This window comes from Ruditapes philippinarum, unplaced genomic scaffold (genome assembly GCF_026571515.1).
Source record: "Ruditapes philippinarum isolate M1 unplaced genomic scaffold, ASM2657151v2 ctg1011_1_1_1_1, whole genome shotgun sequence".
Taxonomy (NCBI): Eukaryota; Metazoa; Mollusca; class Bivalvia; order Venerida; family Veneridae; genus Ruditapes; species Ruditapes philippinarum.
In genome coordinates, this window is record NW_026856759.1 from 56,737 (window position 1) to 67,715 (window position 10,979).

General features: G+C 29.8%; 1 protein-coding gene across 1 annotated transcript; it reads right to left on the reverse strand.

The window, feature by feature from the left end:
* Nucleotides 1–2,665: 2,665 nt before the first annotated feature.
* On the reverse strand, nucleotides 2,666–8,493 carry LOC132747613 (galactose-3-O-sulfotransferase 2-like). Its single transcript, XM_060737032.1, has 3 exons — nucleotides 8,036–8,493; nucleotides 7,537–7,577; nucleotides 2,666–4,043 (listed from the first exon to the last, which is right to left on the reverse strand). The coding sequence occupies exons 1-3, from the start codon at nucleotides 8,036–8,038 to the stop codon at nucleotides 2,828–2,830; spliced, it is 1,260 nt and encodes a 419-aa protein (XP_060593015.1). The 5' UTR covers nucleotides 8,039–8,493; the 3' UTR covers nucleotides 2,666–2,827.
* Nucleotides 8,494–10,979: the final 2,486 nt, after the last annotated feature.

Consider the following 10,979-nt stretch of genomic DNA (forward strand, 5'->3'; position numbering starts at 1 on the left):
GCCTGTGAAACAGATTTTGAAATATTTGGAATTGTGTTTCTGGTGACACTGAAATACAAAATTGTTCATTTTTAGGTCCCCTGCCCCCTATCATTTGCAAAGAGGATAAAAATGGCGAGAGTGGTTCTCCTTGTTTTAATCCAAATGTAATTACTAAATATATGTATATATAGGTATATACTTCCAAACTTTTCTTGGACTAATTTCATCTATGGAAGATAACTTAACCATTTACCCATAATTAAAGTAACACTTTACTTTCTTTTTTACTTTCTTTTAAACATTGCAAAAAGCAATTCTACAATGCAAAATGCTAGCTAAGAATATTGATGGAAAATTGTTTTATTATCCAAGAAAAATGTTGTCGCCAGTTTACAACAATAATCTAACCTTGGCTCTTTTTTAATTACACGTTTAGGCTTTTTAGTGTTCAAAGTTTTACCATTAATTTTTAAAAGAACATCATATACAATATCTGTAAAGTTATCAATATCAATTTTATTCGAAACTAATTCATCTTTCAATTCATTCAATGGCACATTTTTATCGTTCAACAAAGACTTTAATAATTTGGATCAGTATCAGTCCGTCACAATTTATAATAATTTAATATAACAGTGTGATAAAATATCATAATCATATAAATGCTTTCAATCTAATGAAGATGCAAGTTTATTGTAGAAAGTCACCTCTTATCTCCTGTCTCACTAAATACATGTAAAGTGTTGACTTACTAATATGCCATATGGACCAGCAGGCATGAAAACTGTTAAGGACCAAATTGGCCTTTTTCCATTTACTCGGTATTTACTTTCAATGAATATACAATTTTATAAAATTGTTTTTATGGGCAAAGTCATCCTTTCAAAATAATCTGTATATAAATCCTCATTGAGTTTATTTTTCATTTCGACAAATCAAAAATAAACACTAAAAAATGTAATTGCCCGCACAACGAAATGTTGTTGTTGTTTTTTGCTGTGTTTTCTTCTTCTTCGATTTTATGTTTTAAGAAATGTTGAACGGAATTTGAAGTTATTAGTCTTGAATTAAATTAATTTTGAAACAAATTTTGTTTTGTCGTGATATTGTCATACATTCTGATTTCATATCTTTGAAAGTTTTTTATGGCCTCCCCTGGTGATAGTCTAAGACATCAGGTTGCCTAGTTGATGTAATAATGTCAGATGACTTATTTATACAAAAACTTCCAAGCAGTAGAACAACCCTTGGTTAACCAATAATCAGTCATCAACGATCCCCCATTCCTCATCCATCTATATTTTTCTGGAAATAGTTATCATGAAACAATGCTTATTGTTCTATCTTCTTTGAATATTAATGTTTAACAATTCAGTTATTGGCAACTAAACACTTTGCAAAATTACTACAATTCAAATTGATATGTATTATTCATAATAGAAACTTTGCCTCTTTCATGTGGACTATAATTATATATATATACTCAGTGCTCTTATAAATGTCAGCGATATACCAGTAAGATGGTGAAACAAAATTTAAGCATTGAAATTTTAAAATATTCACGTCTTTGCAATTTCTGTGAGGCTTTTTTGTCTAGGTAATTGAAAGGACCGAATCAGTAAAGTGCTGAGATTCCTTCTTCTCATCTATAATAGGAATACATTTTCTTTGTTATGCCATTACATATATAATTATATATTGAAGATTAAATTTGTTTGAAGTTTTTCTACGCAACATTCCATGTCCACCTGTATCATTTTGTATTGACATGCTATTGAAAAAACTGATGAAACTTCTTTGCCCTTTGCTGTGTAAACATCTTATGCAATATCATACAAATTTAAGAGAAGCTAAGAGTTACGGTGTAGCAGAGTGGTTAACGCGTTGGACTAGTAATATAAGGATTAATAGCCGCTAAGGTTTAAACCCCGTTAGGGCAAGGCCGTTGTTTCCGTCAGCAAGACATTTTACACTCCTTGCTTAGTACCAATTGGTTCTGGAAACGGATTCAAGAGTTTTTCAATAAGCCCATAGCTTCCAACACAATCGAACTAAAATAAATGTGTATGAACTAAATTTAAGAGAAGACAGTGCAATGGCGTCTTTACATTATATTTCATTTAATTAATTATCGTATATACTTAGGTTAATTAACCAAAGCTAGATCTAAAAAATAATGGTGAAGGTTGATTATATCTTTTAAATGTAGTTATAATTATGATAATTATTAAGTTTGAAAGTAATGTCAGAAAGCCGAATACTTCCTAATTATCCAAGTAAATACTTTACTCAAACCCATAGTTCCCTAACTTGTGACTCAGTAGGCATTCATTAACAAAACAAAACAAAAATAAAAAGAAATAAGTTAAATATGAAAAGTGTTGATAAATAGCTTACTTCACTCGTAGAAGTTTCACCTGGATTTCTTTATAAGTCATATATAATTTGTGTTCTAGAATTCAACGCCCTTGAATATTTATTCGTTCAGTGTATGTTAAGCGTTAAATACATCGTTTAATTATAATTATATAATATTAGTGAGATTTTTTTCTTGTCTTTCTTCATAACTTGTATGTCTTGCATTACTGATCAAACTGAACCTGCGACATTTTCAGTTTTGCCGTTAGGGCGTTCTTTAGGGCAGTCTTTTTCTCTTACTACAACATTTTTGTATCAAATAAGATGTTTTTATTTTGTTTAATATTTTATGAAATTTTACAAATAATTCATCTTTTAATAGATGAAAATGACATAAAACGATATCATAATTGAAGAGCACATCAGCAAAAGTATAAAAATATTATAACCAATGATCTATAAAGCATGAAAAGTTTGTTTGTAACACTTAGATGTCTTTACTTCCATACTGTCTCATTCGTATCATAGTCACAAAATTTATCTCGCCTCTCCGCATATCATTACAGTCAGATTTACCGATAGTAAAACTTTTACCCCACCTACTTTCCGCCACAAACAAAGGGCGGACAACTTTAGTCTGAGAACAATATTCTTGTGTTCTCTTCCTTAGATCCTTAAACGCCAGTAGCTCTTCATCAAAATCTACACCTTGCTCCCGAATCTGTTTCCGTAAACGAATATAGAAGAAATTGTACAACGCATAATCTACTTTTGCATACCTGCGATAGAAATCGCGATCAAAGGTTTGTGAAAGCATAGATTCGTTCTTTTTATGCGCAATATTTAAGTTTAAAAATAGAATATCTTTTGTTTGCCACCCTAATAGTCTTCTCATTAAAACTACAGAATCTTCCATGTACTCAGCAATCATCACAAGCGTAAATTCTGTATCCAGCTTCGCCAAGTAGTTGTTCACTATAGTTTCATTATATACTGTGAAAACCGACTCCGGAAAGCCAAATTCAACGGCCATACGATTGTTAGTCCAGGAGCTGGACACACGTCCTTTTGGCTCAAATTTCTTAGGATCTCTTAAAAATGTAGATGCAGGATTTGGACCTTCGATTTTCTTGAAAATATATCTTGGTCTAAAATAGTTTAAGATTGACTTATATAATTCAAAAGGTTCCCTGATTATTCCTATATACGCAGTATCACTTGGCATAAATTTAGAGAACGCTTCTTTTGTGTAGAATACATGATTGCACAAAATGTCATAATGTTTATTAGGCGGTGGTGGTAAAATGTTCGAATTTGTCAGCGACTCTCTCAAACTTATAATATTAGGATAGCCAAATGGATTCTTGGCCGGAGATAGGACAAATGTAAGTTGTTTATTCCATCCGTATCTGAGAAATATATTCTGAGCAGTTGAACTTGCAGCTTTATGCACTTTAAGGAAAGCAATATGTTGGATTTCTTTTTGAAGAACTTGTGTTGGTTGTCTAACAGAGTCGATAACATTTCCCTTTTCATGTTCGATATGTGTATCCTTTTCAAAAATTGGATTGGGTACTTTAATCTCAGGTTGCAACTGATGTAATAATTGTATTTTATTTTGAAACAGCTTTGATTGGTTGGAAATAGTCACATCTACAAAATTTAAACAAAATAATATTGTCCCAATGGCAGTCAGTAGTATCCTGAAAATAAAAGAAAATTGGAATTAAATTCAAATTATTTCCTCTTATTTTCAAAATAGGGTGTTTTGAACCTTAATACATCTTATTATAATAGTTATACAAATGAACGTGAACATTTTTAATGTTCATATAGGTATAAAAACGAGGTAAAGGTGGGCATATACAGTCATAATAATGCAGAGTCGGTCTACAAACTCATAAGGTGCGTTATTTGATCACTTAAATCAACAGTTGGCAGTTCCAACAAGACAAGTTTATTTCAATCTATCAAAGAAATCCAAAAATATTGCTTTCCTGTACAATCAATGTAATTTTTGCTCGCCACGATAGATTTTCATGTATGGTCAATCAACTGTACTGTAGTAAACAGAGTTTAATATAATTGTAATTTATAATGTACTTGAAATATTGAGAAATATTGATGAAATAAAATGCGTATTTTTCATAAACATTTAAACATATTTACCGTATTTTTACTGGAAATATTTTTAAAGTATTTTTACTTTATATTGTAATGTCAAAAAAGAGAAAAATGAATCTGATAAACAGAAAATTCTTTTTTCTCTCTAAATACAGGATTTATTTTCATCTTGTGGTATAAAAATTATCATATTTCACCCATGGCTACCGGTACTCGAGCATGAAATATTTATTGGCATACCACTCGATGATCCTCTATATATTTGTCATTTTACGGTATCTAATAGATCAACAGAATATATCACTATATAAACATATACAATAACAACAGATACTGGAAGAAATAAACAACGAATTATTTTTTTTTTCATTGACTTCGTATACTCTTTTAAAAGTTATTGTTCGACAATTCGATTTTAAAACAGTTTGAAGAGACTTTTCATATTCTTAATATGTAAATGACAGGAAGTAAATTAATGATATTTGTTCAATATAGTGAAACAGACTCGATACCGAGTTCCAATACATGTTGTTCTTGTTATAATGGTAATTGTAAAATTACAACAGTATAACAAATAAAACTATTTGTTACATGCCATTATTTACATTTATTGATGTGCTTTCTTTTCATAATACTGAAATCTATATATAGATTTTGCCTTATTGTCTGTTTTACAGTTAATATTTAGATTTAATTGTCTGTAATGATACATGATGCATACTTGAACTGGTTTTGTTCTAGAATGAACACCACTAAGGCAATTATTATACATGTATATATTTCAAAATCAAGACCTATCAAACATGTTTGTGTCCCCTGCAACAGAGTAGCAATTTACTGAATGATCAGTATCATATCATCTGCATTTTCCGGTTCAATTATTTTTGTCAAAGATATGACCTATTAATTATTTTTATTTTTAAATTTCTGTCAACTTCTTTCTACTAATGGAAACTTTACAGGATTTATCGGTACCTCAAGTACTTGAGCATATTAAACGGGTTTCCGGTTGAATAATTATGACCGAGTTATTGCACTTGAATAAAAAGAGAGTTTTACCCTGTTAATGAGTTTTTGTCTTTTGACAAGTAGATGCCACTCGATACATGTGATCAATGATCGCTATTGTACTGTAAATCAGGTATAGAGAATAAACTTAAAACATAGCTTGTCCCCAAAAGTATCATTGTCGATGTTTAGGCAACAAACTTTGGGAACTTATAGAATTAAAAAAAGGTGTGTGTTTTTTTATATAAAATATGGACTTTTATAATGACTCATTTTCAGATATTTCAAAGTCCCATCATTGTCATCTCTCGCTGTATTTGAATCTTTACCGCTTCTCCTGCTGAATTTGTGTAATAGATTTGGACTGTTTTAATTTTGGAACATTCCGTTTAAGGTTTAAGGATATTTAACATTATACCAGTAATACAAAAACTGAGCCCCAGGACCAGACTACACTATAGCTTTATTTCAACAATACAGTATAAGAAGTCAAATAAATCTAAAATATGTTCATAACATATAAAGCAGATATCTGGGAATTTAGTAGCTTTTAAATAAATTCTATATGAAAATACAATTGTTTTGAAAACTTGAAGCATTGAGGCAGGTTCACCTGTTTTTTACAAACTTATTATTGAAACTCCCTTTGCCGTACAAATTTGCGCATGCATAAAGCACCTTTACTGAGATACATACCGGGAACAAATTTATACATTTCTTCTTTAAATTTTATTAGTGCAGCTAATTAAAACCTAAAATAATTGATCGATAAATTAACGAATACAAGACGAGTACAAAAATGCACATAGACACACAATGCATACATGGGCTTATTGCTATTAGAAACCCGGCCAATACAAATCAGCCAATCACCAAAAGGTCGTCCGTTATCTAAATAACGTAGACAACAGATTATTTATATATAAGTCTGCAAAACTGTTCGATTGCGGAAATGTTAAATCAAATACAAAGTGAACAAGTATTGTTGATTATTCACGGGTGAAATGTTTGCCAGCAATTTCATATTTTCAGTTTTATATTGTTACAAAAACAAGTGAATCTGGCAGAATAAACACAACTTAATATTCATCATACATTTGCAGAACAAAATGCCAATTTTCAGGGTTAGACAAACAAGTCTCTGAAAGTTCCATCATTATGTATAGACAATCCCACAAAGGGAGCTCTGATTGTTCAATTGACAAGAATGAAAATTCGATAACATTACGATCGTGTTTAAAGTATAAATCGATGGTTTCTTTTATCATACTTAAAATTCCAATATTCTATGATTACTCTTTGATGTTTAATTGTAAATATTTTCTAACTTAATATCAATAATCAAATTATATTTAGCTTGTTGTAACTTATTACATCGGAAGCATTCCAACTATAATGACAATATTCAATAATTCGTAAAGGTTCGTATTTTGTGAAATACTTGAATGGCTATACAGAGTTGTCATATTTTATCTTATTTTGTATCTATGTTTTATGTGTTTGCAATCATGTATAGATAAGATTGTAATAAAGATGCTATCTCACATCACATTACTTCATATCCCAACATGCCAACTATTATTTCACATCCTAACACACAAGCTAGTATCCCACATCGTAGCATAATAGCTATTTTCTCTGTTCGTATCATACTAGCTATTATTTTACATTGTACAAACTTAACTCTTAGACTAGTATATCACATCTTATCATACAAGCGATTATCTCACAGCATACTATATATTATCTCACATAGTAGCTTCCTAGCTATTATCTCAATTTGTAGAATACTAGCTATTATCTCAGTTCGAAGCATATTAGCTTTTATCTCAAGTTGTATTAAAATAGCTTTTATTTAATATAGATTCTGAAACATATTAATTTTTATCTCAGTTCGTAACATTCTAGCTATTATTTCACATCGTATGATACATGTGATTATTTCCCATCTTACAATACTAGCTTATACCTAATACAGCACCATGGTACCTGTTACCTTTATAAATATATATAAAAAAAAACAATGCATATGATGTTGGTAAATAAAAAATACAAATTACTTACCAAGGTTTCTTTACTTTTAGCACCTTGCAGGGAACTCTCATCTGAAGATAGCAAAACAAAAACTACATGTCGAATAAAATTACTCATATGCATTTGTATATCATCATCATCATCATCATCATCATCATTACTACTACTATTATAATTGCGAATACTATTATATTATAATAATAATAATAATAATAATAATTATTATTATTATTATTATTATTATTATTTTTATTATTATTATTATCAATATATTTTTATTGATATGTGAAATAACTCTTTTTTATTCTAATTACATTCAATATCATTATAAAACTAAACGAAAATTAAAAAAGAAAATGAGATAACAAAAACAGCAAAAAGACACAAAATACTCGTATTCTATAGTTTTTTCAATCATTAAAAAACTCATATTAAACAACGTACTATCGTGATGTTATAAATAAACGAATATGTAGTTAAAACTCCAATAAACAAATCTAAATGTTAAAAGTAAATATTTATAACTCACCATCAGCGTTGTTTAAATCCTTAAATGTCTGGTTACAGTTCTCCACATCTATGAAATTATTATAATCTAAAAGTTTCCACGCAATAAGTGTTCCCCTTAATTTGTTTTGTTTCCAGAATTGTTTGTTTAAAATGTTAACAAATTAGATATCGTATATTAATCAGTACGTGTACAAAAATAAATATTTTATGACAATGAAATGGTCAACTAATGATTGCAATCTTTAATTAACTTCCAGATACTGATCTACAAGCGGTAACATTGTGACGGTCATAATTGAACCATACATTAATTAAATCACTGTCAGCAATGAAAACTGCTTCAAGCTATTAGAAAGAATAGTACAGAACAGAACAATAGTATTAACTAACTTTAATTACATGTAGCAACACAGAGTATCCAATACATGGCCTATCAATGCATACTATATCAATATACTATTAATTAAGTAACATGGCAGCTGAGCTTCGGAAGAAGTACTATCAATATTTATATTAATTAGACAACATATTATTTAAAGGATTGGGATTCGGGGGTAGATGTCAAATATGTTGGTGGTTGTTTTACAGTATTAGGATTATTAAAAAATATGACTGAATTATTTGTGAGTAGTTGCCTGAATTTTATCATATTAGGTCTATTATAATAATGTCTATGAATATATTTTTACGTTTGTCATTAAAAGCATTGTAACAGATAGTGAAATTCGTCTGCTATGTCAAAAGAATCACAAACTAGGCATTTACGTTCAGAAGGGTCTTTCAAATATTTGAAAGACGCTGCGTTCATGTATTCTTTGCATGTTTGAACAAGGAAACGATCATTCTCTATTCTAAATTTTAAATGATAAGTATTTACTTTAAGTAAACCTCATTCTTATACTTATAGATGCATATTGATGAAATAAAATGCGTGTTTTTATTTTTAGTATTTTCACTATAAAAATTTACTTTCACTGCAATGAAACATATTTACCGTATTTTCACTGGTGTTGTGCCGGACTACTTTCTTCTAAATTCAGCCAACAATCAAAATTAAAAGGGAATTCCTCCTATTCATAAGGTTAAAAAAAGAGGAAAAAGTAACAGAAAATTCATTTTTTTTTCTATAAATACAGTATTTATCTTCTTGTTGAATGAAAATTATCATATTCCACCCGTGGCTATACTGCCACTCGTGAAATATTTATTTTCATACCACTCGAAGAAAATGCATCCTGTATTTATAGAAGTAATTTTAATATCCTCTATATATTTAGATTTAGACGGTAATTTTCAAGTTTCATAGAGTCATTAAATATAAAAATTATTTCGTCTTTCATTAAAATTGTTAAGAGACGAATGTCTTGTTTGCAGGTTTTGATCTCATATAAGACTTGTTTCACGGTATTTTTAATAGTTTGGCTATTTATGTCTCCTTGTTTAAGCCATGAATCAAAACTGCCTACTTCATTTAGAATTTCTTTAATCTTAAGTATCCAATTAGGTTCAAAGTTTTATTTTCATACACTGGCTAGTTAAAAAAGTTAATTTTGATTTCCGGTCACCAGCCTATTCCAATCACCCTACATATAACTGTTAAACCAGATAGGGTGTCTGGCAGTTTCTGCGTACAACATGCATAATGTTCTTAAATGTAATATTTTCCTAGAAATTCAAATTGATTTTTTTAGCATTGTCGAGCTTTCATATCCCCATACCTCAGCGGAGTAAATTAGAATATGCAAGATGGTATGATCAAATAGCTGAAAGCACGAGGTCAGTTGGTGAGAGATTGTAGCTTCTCTGATAAACTATTAAAGTGTAATGCCTTTCTTGCCTGATCAGCCAAGTGTTTCCTTTTACTAAAAAAAACTACCTAGTTTAATGGAATATACTCCCAAGGTTCTTATATGAGTCTACTTAATGTGTATCACCAATAATGAAGTTAAAAATATTATCATTTCTTGACCCAATTACAAGAACTTAAGTTTTACTTACGTTAATGTTAAGATTCCAAATATTATAATATTGTACAATGTCGTTAAGACATTCCTGTAATTTTACAGGTTCTTCATATATTAAGACTGCTTCGTCAGCATTTGAGCGTTTGTCAAAAAAGCTATAGGCCAAAATCGTAATGGAACATTTGTTATTGTTTAATGATGTTTTTGTTTCTATATATTGTTTAGATGGCCACATTTAAAATAAAGATATGTTAATTGTTTTCTACGATGGTATATCTTCATGGGAGGCCTTCTTTAAAATTAGCAGTATGGTGCGAAAGGTATAAGACCTGCTTTTTGTGTCTCTCGAAATTGAGTGGGTTTTTTTGTTGTTTTTTTTGTTGTTGGAAAAGTAAACTGACATTTTGGATTTTTATATCAGTGGAGAGGGAATTTAATCAGTGAAAGGATGGACCTAATATTACGATAATATAAAAAAACTAAAAGAGAGGAAAAAGGAAAAAAGTAGTGAAAGTGATGATGAACACAATTTGAGTAAATTATCAAAATTCAGATTATCACCATCGGCTACAGACCAGTCAATAGAGGTAAGCGAGGTTTTACGTGAGACGAAATCTATATTATACGAACAAGATCAAGAATCAACATCACAAGTAACTGTACCAGTCGATAATAGATTTGATGTATTGAGGGGTCAAGTCAACCCTGACAAAGCGCCTTCAATATGGAGGACATATCTGGTTGGTCTACAAATGCGGAAATTATTGCTACGTTAGGAACATAGAATTAAGCGATGTTGATAAAAAATCAAAGCACAGAAGGCGCTGAATTTGTTTGGGTCTAAGAATGTCAGAAAGGTGAAGGTTGTGAGATTATAAACCAATCTGTTTTTGTAAAGTGCCACCTATGCATTCCAGCGTTTTAATTGTAGTAAATTGGCTATAAGAGTAATTTAAACACTGATATTCAATTCAATGTGTATTTTACATAAACAATTTG

Excerpts from the sequence above, each read along its gene's own strand:
- LOC132747613 (XM_060737032.1), bottom strand. Across the intron at positions 4,044-7,536 it reads CTAAAAGTAAAGAAACCTTG|GATACTACTGACTGCCATTG; the intron begins GTAAGTAATTTG and ends TTTTATTTTCAG.